Here is an 18,463-nt window from a genome sequence, read left to right on the forward strand (position 1 = left end):
ATATTCCACTCAAAAAGAAAACCATCAGAAATACTAACGTTTACACATAAAAAGGGTTGTTACTTTGTGAATAGCAGAAAAACGTCTAAATACTAATGCCAACTTCGGCAAATACTGTAATCACCAATTTACAAACGGTCATTTCTTGTATTTAATAGTACATTTTGTGACTCAAAAGTCTTATATATGAACCACAATGTATGTATTTTTCAAATACAGTAGTTTGTCCAATTAAAAAAATACATTTCCCAGAAATCTCTGTTCTACGGCTACCGAAATGTTCCAAAACTGTTTTGTGTCACATTTTCCGCACGTTGACGTTTTCACTGTACTTCACGTCCAACATTGTAGCAGGCGGTTTACGGCGTGTCTCGTTGTAAATATAAGCCCGGTACTGTGTGGACCATGGATGAGCATGTCGTCGCTATGTGTGAGCAGCTTATCAAGGCTGTGAACGTGACCATGAATGCCGAATCGAGTCAAATATACCGTCTGGAGGCCCTAAAGGTAGCATCGTTTTTTGTTTGCTAGCTCTATGCTAGCTGGCGGCTAAACGTGTCAATTAATTGAGCATGAATGAGTTATGAAAGGCTCTAGTGTTGTTAGGAAGCAAAACGCTTTGTCGAAATTAGTGTTGCCTCATTAATGTTTCTAAAGTGGTTCTTGGACTATACGTACGGGCAGTTGTTTTCCAGATGTTTTGAAAGTTAGCCTATCATGCTAACGTCGTCTACTTGAGTTCATTCAAACGCTCGCGTCACGTGGAGCCTGATGAAAGACCGTTGTAATTGAATAAAATGAAATGGAATTTTATGTTCATCAAAATAAACTTTCTCGTTTTACTTGCTATTCTGAGTTTCTGCTATTCAACTGAACCTATGTACTTATGTGGTTACTTTAACGTCTCTTGCCATGACATGACATTATGTTGTCTTTTTGCCAGTTTTTCGAGGAGTTTAAAGAGAAAAGCCTCCTGTGTGTCCCGTGTGCCTTACATCTAGCAGACAAAACCCAGCCAGCTGTAATCAGGCACTTTGGCTTGCAAATCTTTGAACACGTCATCAAGTGAGTGTCATATTAAGCGTAAGGGCCTGTAAGCTTTTTAATGAGAATGAATATTTGCAGGAAGCATCTTTGTCTTCCCTCGCAGGTTCCGATGGAACGATATGCAACAACAAGAGAAAATCCAGGTTAAAGACTGTACCATGCAGCTTTTGTTAAAAGTGAGTATGATGCTTTGCTGCACTTTTATAACTGTAACTGCTTGGTTTTGATCTGACTCCTGTTTGCGCACAGGGTACGCATCCGATCCTAGAGGAGGAAAGCTACGTCAAAGATGTGCTCTCACGAGTGGTGGTGGAAATGATCAAGAGGGAATGGCCGCAGAATTGGCTGAATATGCTGGAGGAGATGGAAACTGTTGCAAGCGTAGGGGTATGTACAGTTCATTGAACCCCTTATCGCATGGCAGATTGATGCCACAAGTTGACAAATCAGTAATGTAGTTTTAGTTGGGACACTTTGAGCTTGGCGGTGCATGTCATTAATTGTTCTGTAGAAATTTTGACCCACATGCGACGTTGTGAAGGTCATGAAATTGGTCTTAAATTTTATTTCATGGAATTAACAAGTCTTGAACTCAGCTTTCCTCAAGCTGTAAGTATCCTGTTACCGTCATTCAAGTTTTAAAAGTAAGTAAAAGTAAGTTCGTACTTTGATTCATGGAGCTGACACCATTCACATAGGAGGCCCAAACGGAGCTTGTGATGCTAATTCTGCTGAGGCTGGCGGAGGATGTGATCACCTTCCAGACGCTGCCTCAACAGCGGCGCCGAGACATCCAGCAGACACTCTCGCAGAACATGGAGAGCATCTTCAGCTTCCTCATGACCATTCTGCACCAAAATATCGAAGAGTACCGAAAAGTGGTAAAATAAGATGTCAAACAGATGAGATCTTTCACCTTGGAAAAGCTGCTTTAACGTGACCAAATATTGATCTCTTCTGTTTTATTTAGAAAGGGTCGCCACAGAATGAAACGAAGGTAAGTGGCTCTTGTTTGTTTTTAGAAAGAAAGATAGCACCCTATACTATTGTATTTGATGAAATCACACAATCTCAACAGAAATACCGAAAGAGGTTAAAGAATTAAAACGTGAGAGTTGGGTTTGTGCGTCATGATCCCATGCTAAAATTGCCCACTGCTGCTCCTGACATGCTTGCCTCGGTCACCAGGGGGCAGTAAAATTCAGACATTCATATTAAAGAAGAGTTTCACAACTAACTCAGCAACCTGCAGTAATATTAGTCGGTTCTCAAAGAGGATAAGAAGCGTATGCCTGTGAGTAATGTTAGTGTTTTTCCGTGCATGTTTTACTGCAGCATTTGTATTTAAATGTATGCTGCTTAAAGAGTTATAATAATGAAGCCTCAATGCTAGTTTTGTTTTCTATGGCAATGCAATGTCCACTTTGTGTTAGCATTAAGCTAGCAGACTTTCAACAATTCAGTTGTTTGAATGAAATGCAAAATGTGGAAAAAAATCATTTTTAAACTTGAATTGGGCATAGCAATAGACAGCTTCAAGCAAGCAATGAAGAATTCTTTAAAATCTGCTGCATGTTGTAATGTTCCCAGCTACTCGTTAGTGCTCGCAACTCAAAGCGATAGCTTGCTCCTCGAAAAAAATCATGTCAATACCGCACGAGAAAATTCCATGTCAGTGTTTATTTATTTATTATGGAGAACAGCAACATGGAAAAATGCTGACTTTACAGGCAGTGTAGAATGACCTTTCAATTAATTATGACAAAAAGTTTGACAAATGTGAACGATTCAGGCCAGGGCTCACTGCAGAGTCGCAGTGGCGACACTGAGCACGCTGGCCGGCTACATCGACTGGGTGTTTCTGGTCTACATCACGTCTGGCAACTGCCGTCTGCTGGAGAGCTTGTGTCTGTTGCTGAGTGAGCCGGAGCTACAGTTGGAAGCGGCCGAGTGTCTCCTTATCGCCATCAGTCGCAAGGTTCCACAAGGCGGGGACTTGTTGGTTATCGTTATCGAATTTTGATCCAGCTCCTCACTGTGTTTTTGTTGTTATTGCACAGGGAAAGCTGGAGGATAGGAAGCAGTTCATGCTGCTGTTCGATGACGTCGCCATTAATTATATTCTTTCTGCAGCCCAGTGAGTATACTTGCGATTCTCGTTGTGCTCCCTCTTTAGTATTGCTGTCGTTTCAATCCGGTGTGTTTGCTTCCAGGTCAGCAGACGGTCCTGCCTCCTCTGAAACACAGTAAGTAGTCGTTAAAAAATTTGGTTACATTCACGTTGGCCTACGGCCACTACGTGATTGTGTGTTCCATAGTTCACTGATGCTGGCCTGACGAAGATATATGCCCAACTGCGAATATGCAGGGTTTGCCGGTAGCTGCAAGTTGTAGTATCACCGATTACCACTAGATGGCAAACATGTCTTTAAACTGGGTCTTACACTGCCCTATTCCACAACATTTTGAGTGAGTTGATTCTTGTGAAAAAATGCTTGTCTTCTTCAGCAGTTTTGTGAGATTTTGAGTTTTTATGCAAGAGATACAGTACATTTGTACTGGGGGGGGGGGGGAATAAGAGTATGTGGCTATTTTGTTGTTTGCTTTGAACCTTTTGTTGTTCGGTTAGGATATTTCTGTTTAGATTTTTTTATACACGCATTTAAAAAAAATAATTCTCAAAAATCAAATACATTAAGAGGGGTGAAGCACATATTTTGTCCATATTTCAAATAGCATATTTCTCATACGTCTGATTAGGAAGTATGTGGTCCTCTCCCCTCCAGTAGCACTGATCGAAAATTGTGCCCCCCCCCCCACACACACACCCCCTCCAGCATTTAAGTTGCCCATCCCTGACATAGATGGTGACTGTGTTCATGTATTGTAGACCAGTTGAGGTGGTTGAGCGGCGCTACGTGTTCCTCAAGAGGTTGTGTCAAGTGCTGTGCGCACTGGGAAATCAGCTCATCTCATTGGTGGTGTGTATGCAAGTCCTTTTCATGTGTGAAATGCGTGCTTGTTTGCACCAAGCACTTGAGTTACATTCACCACACGAACAGCCTGGAATTGTAAGGTGTAATCGGACCACTTTGGTTGGCGACATAGCAGGAAATCTCAGTGATCCTTTTCCTTTCTTTTCCCCAGCATTAAGCTAGCGAATGCCGCGGTCTACTTCAGACTTCACATTTTATGCCTGTGGCATATCTAAAGAGCAGCGACAAAGAAAAAAAAACTTGCCACAGGAACTAAAAATTTGCAGGCTCAGTGATATCGATCACAATTACTTGTTCCATTTTTCTGTCCATTTTCCATTTATACTTTTTGGTCGACGGGGTTTATACAGCTCAGTCTTCATGACCACTTGACTTTGTTGAGCTCTCATACTTTTTGGAGTCCTGAGGTAGAAAAGATATTGCATTCGCTACCAAACAAACCCGACTTCAGTGCTTGGTGGAAACGGGGCTTTTAAATTTCCACATGGTTCCCACGTACTGATTCCAAGAAATAATATGTCAAATATCTTCTCAGGGTTCCGATGTCAAAGTGGATGTTCCTGCAAACCTCAGCAAGTACTTGGAAGCCTTGTTGGCTTTCACAACACATTCCAGCCTGGTGAGAGGAAATGAATTGCAAACTGCTACATTTGACCTTGCATAGAAAATACCAGGCTTACCCCACTGTGCGAGTGATTAAAACAGGACTAACGCTGCCTTAATTCAAGACACAAATCACTTATTCAGTACCACAAAAATCTGAATCTGTCCTACACTTCACTATTTTACTGAAATTGGTGGTTAGTATGGTACTTTTATATAAGGTTTCGATTGAATTGAATGTGTCTTGGGCACCGCAGTTTCTGAGGTCGTCCACTCTGCCCACGTGGGCGTCCATCTTCAAACATGAGACCCTCTCCCAGGAGCCCGTTGTGGTCGAAATGACCATCAAGTTCCTCCGAACGGCCATAAACAACCTCGTCAAGGTCAGTGGGGTGTCATTGCTCGAATGCTTCAGAGCCAAACCCTGGTGTTCATTCCCGTTTTTTTTTTTTTTTCCATCCAGATGGGTTTTCCCACCAGGAACGATCACCCAAGTTGTCAATACTCGCGTGTGGACTTTGACAGCGACGAGGACTTCACCGCTTTCTTTAATTGTAAGCATTCCTTCTGTTGATATGCCAAGAATTGGATTCCCCCCCCCCCCCCCGGGTCATGTCGCGGCATATTTTGGATATGCCGCTTTCCCCCTTAGCGTTCCGGTCGCACCTGGGAGAGGGCGTGAGGTGTGCAAGTCGCCTCGTTCCCTTGGAGGCTTTTCAGATGGCTGCAATGTGGCTGCAACACCAGCTCGGCAATGCCACACGTACGTACTTGCGCTGACCGGTCAGAGGAATGCCGTTACCACGCCGTAAGTATATGGTGTGATGCTGATTTCTCTCCCACTTTCTCCAGCTCAGGACAAGGGACTGTGCCCACGCTTCTCCGCGCCAGTGCTGGAATGGGACGCCGTGACCGTGTTCATGGAGTGTGTGGTGCCTCAGGTCCTCAAGAGCCTCGAGGAAGAGGTAACGGAACATAACTTGTACACCCCAAAGGGCAGCAGATGGCTCAATAGAAGCTCAATATTTCTGAATGTGACCGTCCAGAAATTACCGGTAGACGGGAGCGTGGAGCTGCTGCAGGCCGTGCTGAGCTACGACACCAAAGATCCTCTCATCGTGTCCTGCTTGCTCACCAACGTGTCCACGCTCTTCCCCTTCGTCAAACACAGACTCCAGTTCCTGCCTCAGGTCCTTTGCAAGGTCAGGCGCGGGTGTGGAGAGGGCGCGGCCAATGGGCCAGGGGGTGGGGGTGGGCGTGGGGGGGCAAATTCAGATTTTACTCGCCTGATTATAAAGTATTTCTTGTAATCTTCTGATTAAAATCTCTTAATATTACAACTTTATTCTCCCCATATGCCAATTTATTTCACATAATGTATTCCGATTTACTAACAATATTCTGACTTTGTTCTCGTAAACTCTGACTTCACTTTTCAAAATATTTTGACTTGACTTCTTGTAAAATTCAATTGAACCGTTTGCTTGTGAAATTCCATGGATGATTAGCGTGTACTTCTCTTGTCGTGAATAATGATGCAACCTGTCACAGGCTCTCCTCAGGGCTCCACAATAATTTAGACAAACGCACCTGCCGGACCGCGCCGACCTTGCCGCAGTGCTTCACAAGACGGCCAAGCTGTTTCTCTACTCATTCATAGTTTATAAACCAATTACCAGTTGAGCGTCCATCAAAAGTCTGCAGAGTCATTAACAATGAGGACCTTGACATATGTCCTCCACTTCCACCAAGCTGGCAGTCACAATCTGCAGACTCGACTATTTGACAAATTTCGTACTCCCGCGCAGCACGGGAAGCACCAAATGGGCGCACTGGATGCACCCCCCTGTGGTGATACGTGAGAATAATCTCTGAAATCAGAATCAACTTTGCAACTGCACTTTTGAGCACAAGGAATGTCTCCGCTTTCATTTACAATGTTAAACCTTCAGTATTTATTGTGGGAGTATTCTGATCATTTTTGCAAGCTGTTCACTTTCCCTTCTCTGATTTGGCTTTGCAGCTGTTTGAAACTGTTACATTTGGATCTGTTCCGGATGTTAAGGTAGGTCTGCTACGCGCGAGAATAATCACTGCTTTTTTCCCACCACATGCCAATGAAATACTAAAGACTCTACTTCAACACAGACACCACGCAGCCGAGCCGTAAACAACGTGAGGAGGCACGCCTGCTCCGCCATTATCAAGATTTGCCGGGATTATCCACAGTTGGTCTTGGTAATTGAATGAATTTGCAGTTGTAGCAACACAGACATTGCAGTATGTAGAGAGGTGCATCTTAATAAATTGGAATATTGTGGGGGGCAAAAAAACGTGTAGTTTGATTCGATTTAAAAATTGACCTTTTGTATTATATGGAGATTCGCTACACACACTGTTAACCGTTTCATTTCTTTATCATTTTAAAGATATTGAATTTGTAAAATAGGAGTTGCGTTTTTTTTAATTGAAATGCTTGAATAACTGAACTTTTCTATATTGTAATTCATTGGGATGCACCTCTTATGTTCAGTTTTCCCAGCCCTTCACTTTACCTACATTTTGTCATGTTACATCCTTTGTCTAAAATGTATTAAATTTAAAAAAAATCCCCTCAAAATTATACACGCCATAATTTTTGAGATTTTGCAAATTTCTCAAAAATCACACAAAGTAGTATGTTGAGGCTTTAACGTGACAAAATTTGTAGGGGGAAAAAAAGTGAGGCGCTGTGAATTTATTTCCAGATTCACTCCAGCCGCAGTTTTCAAATTATGGTATATGGGCTCCCACTTGTGGTGCATGAAAGAATCTCTTCCCAAATACAGTTCTGTTCCATTTAACGTGAAGTTAAATACATGTTCATGTCGGTGATGAAGTGAGAATTACTGCACGACAATACATTTATTTTCCCCCTTCCCTTGTCGCAGCCTTGCTTCGACATGTTTTACAACCACGTGAAGGAGATGTTCTCCAGCGACGCCACACTTACGTTTCTGCAGAAGTGCGCCCTGATGGAGTCTCTGGTGCTCATCAGTAACGAGTTCAAGGATTTTGAGAAACAGAAGGCTTTCATAGATGAGCTGCTGGCCTCCGTGATGGCCGACTGGACCTCAGATGCCATGAAGCAGTGAGTTTTGTGTCTCCCGTTTTTTATTTTATTTTTTAAGGAAAATCTCTATTGTGGCTATTTGTTCATTGACTGTTGGCCCTGCTTTGCATCACAGAGTGCTTTCTAATCCGGCCATGTTCCTATCCTTCATTGGAGCTGATCAAGTAGTCGACGAGCAGCACCAAGAGGCGGAGGCTGCCGGCACCAATAGGGGGAGGGTAAGCACACCTTATTTAGAGTCAACCAACAGCTGCATTGCTAATGCTTTTTCTCCAACCTCCTCCCAGCTGGGCTTCTCTTTGAACGCCATGCTGGCCGCGGTGAAGCGGGCGCGCTGGCCTGCGGACCCGGAAGCCGCCAAGGCTGGAGGCTTCTTTGTGGGCCACACGCTGTTGGGCTCACCCATTTACAGAAACCCCTGCGCTGCCCAGTTTTTAGCCTTCCTGCCCAACCTCCTGGCTCTCATCAAGTACGTGCCCGAGGATTCGCCAGGCATCTGATTTACACAGAGTCACCTTTTTTCTTCCATCTCCTCACAGAACCCAAAACAGTTTATTTACGCCGGAGAACAGAGCACGCTTGAGTGAGACGTTTACCAAAGCGCACGAGCTGACGAACGGAGAGAGGAATGTGGTTCTCGGTGAGGTTTTTCGACTAATTTTCCCATGATGCAACTCAGGACATCGACATCATTTTATGCTTAATTGACACTGCTTGGTTCAAGTGAGACAACATAAATCCAGCATTAATATATCATGTTCTCCAGGTCTGACTCATTCTATTCAGGATTCGTATGACGCACCTTCCTTTAAAACAAACACGGAACGAATGCAGTTCTTTTTCGCCCAGCTGTACGACCACTGGTAACTTGAGCCTTCCCTGCTCTGAGTGTCACCTCCTCGATTTGTTTCCTCATGTGACCATTTTTTTTTTCTGTTCTGCAGTTTCCAACTCCTGGGAAACGGAGGACTTTCGCTGCAGCAGGAGTTCTACAACATTGACAGGCTGGCCGAGGAACTCTCCGCCTCGACTTTCTTCTCCCTCGACCACGTACCAGATTACAGACTTCGCCCTGTCATTCATATCCTCTTTTGGTTTGTTTATTGGTTCATCTGGCCTAGTCGAGCCCGCCAATAGCAGGGCACATTTTGACACCCCAAAAAATATAAGAATAATCATTCCCACTTGCAACCTCTCCTTAGGACAATTTAGAGTCTTGAATGAAGAGCAGATTTTTGTCACAGGGTAATACACAATGTGTATTTTTGAGAGGACTATGTTTCTGATAAGGTTCCAAACATTTCCTTAACCGCTGTTACGCTTGTTTCTAAAGCAAATGGTGCTGTCGTGTCCCGCGGAATACAACGACAGTGTCCTCTGCCCCCTGCTCGGCCCGCTCTTCAGCTACATTCTGCAGGTTTGATCCTCGACTATAAAGTACATCGTGAAGCTTCTGTCAAGGCAGTTGCTCCCTTTCGTGACATTTTCTTTTATTCTTTCTGTAGCGTTTAAACATGAAGTGGCAAGTCATTATCCAGAGGGCTTCTGCCAAGTAAGCCTGCACTGAATGTTATTTTATGTCAACAGTGTGTCGCTGTCTGTGTGCTGGATGTCGGAATATGTATTCTGTGAAATAAATGAATACAAAGTTAATGTTTTTTTGTCAGTGGTGAGGAGGAAGAGGAGGAGGTAGTGTGTCAGGAGAGTCAGGTGACACAGGAGATGTTGGAAGAGCAGCTGGTGCGCCTTCTCACCAGGGACATGCTGGATTTCATCAGTAAGTAACTTTACCCCTCTCCCCTCCAAACCTCCACTTTTTTGTTTTTACATTCTACCCCCCCCCTCCCCCCACCCCCCAAAAAAGAAAAAAACAGCGATGGGTATGATCGACTTCGGGAAGAAATGTATTGATCGATTTTTAAATGTAAATATAATATACGTACAGCAATCAAAATGAAATGAAAAAAGCTAATAAATTTTAAAAATTACTCAATCTTTTTTAAAGTATATATTTTTTTTTTTGTGGGGGGATTTTGTTTTTTGTGGTATGTTTTTGCATTGTTTCAGAGTGTGTTTTTGTATTTAATGTGTTGTTTTGTATTTTTTATGTGTTGTGGTCTGTTTTTGTCTGATGTCTGTTTTGAGTGTGAATTGAGTTTTTTTTTTCCAGATTTCTTGTTGTATGGTGTTGGTTTGTTTGTGACTAATTTGCAATGCTTGTCATTTTTAAGCCGCAACCTGCATTTCCCGAAAAGTGCCCGAGCCTGCTGCCAGTAAGGAAGAAATAGAAGGTGAGAATCATATTTGGCAGTTCTGCATGCTGACAAAAAAGTGAAGGGAAGAATAATTGATATGCTATTATAAATGGGGTCCGATCGATGAATTGGTTGGCCGATGTTAGCTCTCTCCCAAAGGATTTCTTTTTCACAATAACACACCACAAGGTAAGACAAAGATAATGACATAAAAAAATCTGTTGTAAAGTTAATAATATACTAAAGTATTGTAAAACAGTCAAATGTTTTGCTAAGAATTCATATCTTAGTTGTTGTAAGTGTTAAGGGACCCAAAAAGATTTTACTGTAGTCAATGTGCATTTTAAAAAAATTAATAGCTGATGAAAACTTTTTTTTTTTACTCTACCACATCTGGGAATGGCCTCAAACATTCATATCTATTGGGTCTTATATGTAAAGTACCGACAAATACATAAGAGAAATATAGTACATTTATTATATAAATATATGAAATCAATAAATTGATTTAATATTTTTATTTATGCACATATAGATAAGTGAATATGGTGCTTATTTGAAATGTGTCTTTTGTAGAGGAGGACGTGATGATGGATGCAACGCAGGCATCATCCGCTGCCCCGGCCACAGATGAGCTCACCGAACTGGGGAAAAGCCTAATGAAGGATGAGGTCAGAACTGTCAGACCCTTAAAGTGTCACGCCTGAACACTGCTCGGTCACTTCTATATACAGGCTGAACATTTCAACTTTTTCCCGCTCCTCCTCTCCGCAGAACATCTACATGACCCTGTTGTCCTTTTCATTCACCTCGCTCTCGTGGAAGGACGCCACGTACTGTAACCGCACGGCGTCCTTCATCTGCTGGACCCTTCTGCGGCAGGTCGGGCAACCTTTTGAATTGTTGCTACATGCACTTTGAATGATATGACGCTTTCTGTGGAGCGGGTGATGCTGGGAAGCGGTTTCCAGCTTCCGTGTGCCTTCTTTCATGCGCAGGTGATGGGCTGTAACCTTCTTCCGGAGGCAGTCTCTTGGTTCTTCGTCAGTGTCCTCAAGGGCCTCCAGATGCACGGGCAGCATGAGGTCTGCAACGCCAGCCTCTCTCAGCTGGCCATGCAAATCTACGACAACCTGGTAAGGCCAACTCAACTCGGTGGACCACAGTGGCGAGGGTGTACTTTACTTCCTTCCTTTCATACATCCTTGTTCTTTTCCTTCCCTGCATCATCCTCCCCAGCACCCTTCTTACGTTCCTTTCCTTCAACCAATTACCCACCTTTACTTCCTTTTTAGCATTACTTCCTTCCTTAAATACATTCTTTCCTTTTTTTTCTTTCCTTTGTCATTCCTCGTATCCTTCATCCATTCCTTCGTTACGTCCTTCCTTAAATGTTTTTTTTTTTTAAAGTGTATACAGTACCTGCTTTTGTACAGCGCAACAAAAGGTGTGCGTATACTCGTTCGTGTCCTTACTCAGCGCCCCCGCTACGTGGAACTGAGGGCGGTGATGAACCAGATACCCAACATCAATGTGGAGTCTCTGGTCACGTACGACCACAGGCTGCTGGAGTCCAACGCGAAGATCGGCGAGAAGAAGAGGAAAGACAAGTTCAGGAAGCTCATCGCTGGGACCGTTGGGGTAATGTCACATCTGGTCCTTTAGGTGGCGGTATTGCCTCAGCGGTACCACACAGCCTCCCAACACGGGAGCCAGAACGCTTCCATTAACTCATTCACTTCAAGCCGTTTTCAAAGCCAAGTTTCCCATATTGGCAGCTGTGTGTGAGCATTTTCAGGGGTCTTTCAAGAACTGCAGAATATTGTGGTATGTGGCGATATAAGAAGCTTAACAAGAGAAAGCATAAACATTTTTTGTCAGCATAAAAAAAGGTTGGTCCTAGCTTTTTCCATTCTTTACTCGTCTGCAATAGAACATGGGTTGGTTTCACCAAAAAGTGGAGAAAATGAGCTTTTTTGCGAAGAAATATCAAAAACAGTCAATTTGAGTCAAATATTTTTTGTGCGTGTGACTGAGAAAGAACGTTTGAAAGCAAAATAATCTTTAAGTTATAGTTGTACAGCTAAGAAGCACGATGCGAGCGACGTGAACTCACTGCACGCCTCAAGTCGAACGTCTCAACTCCAAAGCGATGCGACGCCGTCACCTACAGGGGGTCTGATTGTCATTACGGTTAGACCGAACTTTGAATTGCACCCTGTTCAATGCCTACCTCTGGGAAAACAACATACTAAACTACTTGACAAGTATATATAACATGTGCATCAGTGGGAGTCAGCATTTGGCTTACAGTTGACAAATTGAAACATCCAGAGTAATGAATGAGTTAACTGGAAAGACATTTTTGGTCCCAACCCTTAGTTTGAGAAACTCTGCTCTCCAGAGTGCTTTCATTTTCCTGACAGAGGGGGAAAAAATGCACGTTAATAGGCTTCTCTCTTTTCCCCCTGCCAACAGAAAGCTCTGTGCCAGCAGTTCAGGAAAGAAGTCCACATCCGGAATCTTCCTTCTCTCTACAAGAAGGTGAAGCCAGACAAGGATGTGCTGAGCACCGATGAGACGACCGGGATAACGGCACTCTTCGACTCGGAGAATTACTTTTTGTAGGAGGAAGAGTAGGCCACATTTTTTCTAATGAACTCTTTCCGGACACGAGGTGTGTTGCAACCAATACATTGTTAACTTAAAAGTCTAATTGCCTGCGTCGTTTTTGAACATTTTCGTAAAACAACAAAAACTGAGCTAAAAGGTCCAGTCACCTCAACTCAACCTTTGCGGATTACCTAGACGATTTAGAATCGACACAGACATGAATAAAAGTAATTTTAGTAAACACATTTATTTTTTTATTGATATTGTGACAGTACGTTCAAAATGACTTGGGCAATTATGCTGTTAGGCGAATTATATCTTGTCAACATCTCACTCCTGCTGCTTATGATTACTCTCACTCTTACACAGCATTTTGTTTTGTAACTGCAAAACAAGCGAATTTTCATGAGGAGTAATATTTTCCTCTTATCCACACTAATCAGCTTTAATGTGCTCACATTGTTTTGTATCAAAATTGTCATTACGGTGTGTTGTATGGAAAACAAAGGTGGCACAGTGCACACTTTTTTTCCGCAATTGGATTAATTAATAGTTCTGGATTATCTGTTATTTGGTACCTCATGTAGGAAGTTTACTATAATGGATGTTTAATGGAAACTGTTTAATAGTGAAATAAGCTTTTCTGTATTGTATATAATGTACAGTACTTGGTATTTGTCAGTTGTTATCAGCGCCCCAAGTACTAATTTATGTTCTGTCATGTTTTGTTTCATTTTGTGCCTCATGTTTAAACCAGGCCACATTACAAACGGTAGACAATTGTGTTCATGATATTAAAAAAAAAATAAAAATAGGAACCGGTGATACATTCCAAGGAATTGTTTTTAGCGTATTATATTCATTTGATGTCGTCTGCTTCTGATGAGCTGTGAAAGTAAGGATTATTTGTCTTTTCATTTTGTAGATTTAGCACTTTTGATTCCCCCCCTTCACTTTTTTTTGTAAGCACGCAGAAAGAAAAGGCAGCTCGAACCTTTGTTCCCCCCAAAAAAGTGACTCGAACCCTTGGAACATTCACATCGGTCTCTGTGGTAATTGCTTGTAACACTAAAATTTGGAAGAAAAAAAACAAAAACAAAGGGGAAAAGCCTTTGTAAACGTTTAGTGTGGTTGATGCTTTTGAATTAAAAAAAAAAACCCTGTTTTTGTCCTTGTGCTGAAAATGTATTTAAATGTAACAACAGGTTTTAAAGTACATTTAAAATACTGATTGTGGGATTGAATGTTTTTAGAAACAAACTTGAAGATCAAGAGTGAATTATGTGGAAGCGTGTCATTTAATCACAAACATTACAGTTGCAGGGTTTTTTTTTTTTATGTACACAGATGAAAATTACGAGTGAACAATTCTGGTTTAAATCCTTTACATTTCAAAACATTTAGATTTTCTACTTTTGAAGTTGTCAAAATAGGCTCATTACAATTTTTCAACTTTTTGAATGATGACACAATGTTAAAAAAAAAGAAGTAAATATAGAGTAGAAGTACTTTGGCCACCTTTCAACTCCAGGAAGTCAAAGCCAAAATTCTAATACCAAACTGCAAAACTGTGACATGATAACCGCTATTCCACAGATACAACCATAACGTTTTGCTGTACTTCTTGATGAGTTGTACGAGTATGACTAGTGGTACACGGGCTCCTTCTAGTAGAATGTGAAACAATCACTGAATTAAATATTCATACTATGCATGACTTTACAGTGTTTAATTTTTTTCTTAAGCCACTAAAGTACACTACATTTTAGTACAATTCAGTTGTCTTTAACTTTTGAGTAAAATGTAATTGTTTTATATGTTTACAGTATATCTTTTAACTTTCATGTGCAACTCATTTTAATTGAATCATTTAAGTACAACTGGTGAAGAAACAATCGAAATATTTTAATGTTTGTCATGATGGTGCCTGGAGGGTCAAGTATTTTAAGGTAGTCTAAAGAGTTCTGAGAACTACTTGAAAAAAGGCTACCTCTTTCATATTAGAAAATGAACACTAAAATGTTCTCAAACATTGCAAATTTATTCATTAAAACACATTTTCATCATCTCGAACAAATATATAATGTGAAAAAGCATTTTTGAAGTGGTACTCGTGTAAAACGTGAGAACGGCTCAACTTAAACCTTGACTTTTACTCCATCCACGACCACCTTGACGGCAACAACCGCGGTTGCTTGGCAACTACGACATTTCCGGTCAAACCAGCTAATAGTACGCAGGTGTGTTTAACTCGCCTACAAGTCTTCCAAACTCGCTTTTCTGGCCCATGCTAAGGGAACATGCCGGCTTAACGTAAGTTCGGTTCGACATGTTCGTGAAGGTGTGTTTATTACTCGTATTTGGGTGTCTTTTCGGAACCGTTATGACTGGCCGTCGAGCCAAGATGCCCGGTGAGCCTCACCACCTGCCGGTGGGCAGCCACCGAGTGGTGGTGGTGGCGGCGGCGCCGGCTCGCTTCGCCGTGGCCGAATTCAACGGAGTCACGACCTACCGAGGAACACTTTCTTGAAAACGTCAGACAAAGTTCAGGTAACAAAAAAAAAAAGAAAAACTTTCAAGGTGTTTGTTGAAAGCAGGTAGCGAAAGTACTCACATTCTTTAAGACTGAGTGAAGTAAAAGTCCATGCTCAGAAATGCACTCAAGTACAAAAGTAACAAAGAATGTCACTCACTGCCATTGATATCCAATAGCAATTTTGTTTGAGTAATTTAACAAATGATTTTAAAAAAAATAGGCCTCAAGCTGTTTGCGACCACTCCCAGTTGAAGTTTGCTGTCAAAGTAAACCCAAAACAAAGAATACGACATCATTTTTAAAAGAGCCATACCTTAGCCTTTCAGTCTGCTAGGTTAATGTCAATGCTTGTTTGCATATTTGTTGCAGTGTTGTTTGTTTGGTTTTTGTTGGTTTTGGTTTTGTTTTTGGTGAGTGCCGCCCTGATGAGCTGTGAGGACTCGAAGGTTGTGAATCCCACTTGTTTTTCAGGCAGGACACTTTCCGCTGCAGTATGATTGGCTGCTGCATGCAGTTCTGCTTGAATGCGGCAGCCAATCATTGCCTCTGGGCTCATCCTGTCTAAAAACAAATGGGATTCATAATGACGCCTCACTGAATAGTATGTCTGTCTGTCTTATACTGCCACCACAAGGAGCATCACTTGATGCAGTCTGACAAAAACGTGGCCTTTTTAGTTCAGTTATGTCATTGGTAGTATCTCAAGGCACTGCTGTATTAAAAGTTACGATCCTGTTTTGACAAAGAGTAGAAAGTTCAAATGTCGGCACTAAAACTTGAGGCTTCAGAAAAAAAATGTTATTTTGAAGTACAGATAACTGAGAAAAGTACAGTAACCAAGTATTTATGTATTCTTCTCAGTACTAGTTTTCTACTACTTCCTACTACTACTACTATTATTACTACTATATTTTAAGTAACTTATTGCTGACAGGTGGTGTCAGGCTTGGATTATTTCCTGGCTATGCAGCTGGGCCGTGCACTGGTCTGTGGGAAGAACATGTCTCTGCACGCTTGCACTCACCTCATTCTATAAAAGGCGAGTTTTCTCCATTTATTTCAACCCTACAGCACAGAGAAACTCTCACTATTTGCAGAAGTGAGGGAACAACATGCTCTGCAATGAGAAAAAAAATGCGTATCATGGTACAAATAACATTGTTTAAATCGCCTACAGTAATTGATGAATATTGGACAAACATTTGATTTGATTTTGGACACTGACATAAGGGCACGGTAATTTTTTTCCTAAAATGTGCTTGTATGTACATTCTTTTTTACTTTGAATTGGACAATTAAATTAACCAATTAAGTAAGTAGATGTAGCTACCTTGAATCAATTAATTGAATGGAGAACTAAATATAAATGCCAAAAAAAAAAAACTGTTAGCTACTTCTAGTAGATTTCCGGACCTTTCTCTGCATCATTTTGAGACGTTTAGCACCCTGCTTTTCCTGGCGTCAACACCATAGGGATCCTCGCCTGCCTGTGTGACCTCTACAGGAATCTTGCATCACGCTGTATGCAGTCAAGCCTAAAATCGGTGTGAATAGGTGCGTTTTTCAGCAGATCATTTTTAATAATTTTCTACAGGCAAATTAGCGCGGAGGTCGAGGGTTCACTGTACTGTTGCAGCTCGTTCAAGTGTTCACTTTTTATTGTAATGGAAAGAGCTTCAGTGCAGCTTCATTGTTCCAGAAATACCGTGAGCGTACTTGTGTGCTCTTTCAGAGCAGGTGTGCTGCAATTGCTCCTTCAGTGAACTTATCAGTTTTGTGCGCGTGTGTTCATGTGTTGGGAGGAAAATAGTGCTTATTAATGTAAACATTTTACGTTCATTAAGCGGCAACTCATCTAAGCCACTTGTTCTGATACTCTGCTTGAATGAGTTCAGTGACCTGCACTCAAAGTCTACATTGTAAGGGGACAAACACACACACACCCCCCCCCCCCAAAAAAATGTGGCAATTATTCTCATTGGGTGACCGTGGGCAGCTTTACTGCGCTTCATCTCCCAGTGTGAGTCCTGGCAGCTGTAAAGCCCGGCTTGCGTGTCAAGCCCGGACAGACGCGAGACTGCTAAACGGAGACCGGGCCACACCTCGCCACGCTAGACTACTGCCGCCGTCGCATCACCCTCCAGAAGGACTCTGTGTGTGTGGAGGATTACTGGTGTTTTCAGATTATTTCTCAGTAAGACTGAACTGTCTGCCTCTCTGACCTCTTTTTTTTTTTTAAACAGACATATCACTTCACTTGCTATAAAATCAAATGCAGTGGACTCTCCAAAGTCCATTTTAAGTGGTCACAGAAATATTTGAGTACAAAAGTAGAACAGGTCAACTACAGTGGCAGCTTGAGATACAAATGACCCTGCTTACCAGTTTTTCCAAGCAGCAAAACTGATCATAGCGGTGCTCGCAGGCATATTGTCTTTATCCTCTAAAGCGGGTCCTCACGAGCCACTGTCCTGCCTGTTTTCCCATCGATCCCTACTGCAACAGACCTGATTCCAAGGGTCACCTCATCAGCAAGCTGTGAAGAAGCATGAGAACGATCCTCATCATTTCAATCGGGTGTGTGTAGCAGGGAGAGAGAAGGAAAACGGGCAGCACAGCGGCCCTTGAGGAACAAGTTTGCACACCCCTTGCTCTAAAGCATAGGTGTCAAGGTCATGTCCTGGAGGGCCGCTGTCCTGCATGTTTTCCAAGTCTCCCTGTTGCAACAGACCTGATTCAAATGAACAGGTTCAATGTCAAGCTTCCGCAGAGCTTGCTGATGATCTGATCATTTGAATCAGGTGTGTTGCAACAGGGCGACTTGAAAAACATGCAGGACAGCGGCCCTCCAGGACCTGAGTTTGACACCTATGCTCTAAAGGCTACCCAATATTACTGCTGTACTGAGAGACCGAGGGAGGAGCTGAGTCTTCAGTACAGCATGTCGTATGCTGTTCCCAGGTAGGCAAGGTGTACACACACACACCAAAATGCATAGCACAATGTGCATTGAAGAAAAAAAAGTGATCAATTCCACGCCTCGCTTTTTAGACACCGGTACATTGAACATATTTGGTTATTATAAGTATTATTGCAAACACATTTCTGGATTAATTTTTTTTTTTTAAATACCTGAAAATGAATGTTTTATTTTTTTTGGGTGAAGTTGCGTGGTTAGAAGTGTGTCACCGGACCCTGTTTCAACCCAGTATGAGGACCTTTTCATTCACATCAGCTCTTGTCAAGCATTTGGATTGTTCGCTGCTATGTCTCATTTTCCTGTTTTAGCTAAATCATGAGC

The 18,463-nt window shown here is 42.1% G+C and overlaps 2 protein-coding genes across 3 annotated transcripts in view; both read left to right on the forward strand.

The window, feature by feature from the left end:
• Positions 1 to 324: 324 nt before the first annotated feature.
• On the forward strand, positions 325 to 13,789 carry xpo5 (exportin 5). The gene is made up of 33 exons (XM_086122399.1): positions 325 to 507; positions 944 to 1,065; positions 1,151 to 1,223; positions 1,297 to 1,434; positions 1,746 to 1,928; positions 2,018 to 2,044; positions 2,840 to 3,025; positions 3,108 to 3,184; positions 3,261 to 3,293; positions 3,938 to 4,028; positions 4,579 to 4,662; positions 4,904 to 5,029; positions 5,110 to 5,200; positions 5,299 to 5,409; positions 5,499 to 5,611; positions 5,693 to 5,848; positions 6,670 to 6,711; positions 6,795 to 6,884; positions 7,577 to 7,776; positions 7,874 to 7,976; positions 8,046 to 8,227; positions 8,298 to 8,398; positions 8,525 to 8,621; positions 8,703 to 8,838; positions 9,077 to 9,175; positions 9,264 to 9,310; positions 9,426 to 9,535; positions 9,990 to 10,049; positions 10,590 to 10,684; positions 10,788 to 10,895; positions 11,012 to 11,149; positions 11,493 to 11,654; positions 12,492 to 13,789. The coding sequence occupies exons 1-33, from the start codon at positions 406 to 408 to the stop codon at positions 12,639 to 12,641; spliced, it is 3,633 nt and encodes a 1,210-aa protein (XP_085978525.1). The 5' UTR covers positions 325 to 405; the 3' UTR covers positions 12,642 to 13,789.
• Positions 13,790 to 14,868: 1,079 nt separating this feature from the next.
• efemp1 (EGF-like fibulin extracellular matrix protein 1) overlaps positions 14,869 to 18,463 on the forward strand; it is a 42,671-nt gene continuing 39,076 nt past the window's right edge. For both annotated transcript variants that reach the window (XM_086121968.1, XM_086121969.1), the window contains exon 1: positions 14,869 to 15,176. The gene's annotated coding sequence lies outside the window, so the exon portion shown is untranslated. The remainder of the gene's footprint in view (positions 15,177 to 18,463) is intronic.

Source organism: Hippocampus guttulatus, chromosome 10 (assembly GCF_054856545.1).
Source record: "Hippocampus guttulatus isolate MCC_2025c chromosome 10, RoL_Hgut_1.0, whole genome shotgun sequence".
Classification (NCBI taxonomy): domain Eukaryota; kingdom Metazoa; phylum Chordata; class Actinopteri; order Syngnathiformes; family Syngnathidae; genus Hippocampus; species Hippocampus guttulatus.

Coding starts and splice junctions, on each gene's coding strand:
- xpo5 (XM_086122399.1), top strand. CDS start 406: ATGGATGAGCATGTCGTCGCTATGTGTGAGCAGCTTATCAAGGCTGTG. Junction 1,066..1,150: donor ATCTTTGAACACGTCATCAA/GTGAGTGTCATA, acceptor CTTCCCTCGCAG/GTTCCGATGGAACGATATGC. Junction 5,030..5,109: donor CCATAAACAACCTCGTCAAG/GTCAGTGGGGTG, acceptor TTTTCCATCCAG/ATGGGTTTTCCCACCAGGAA.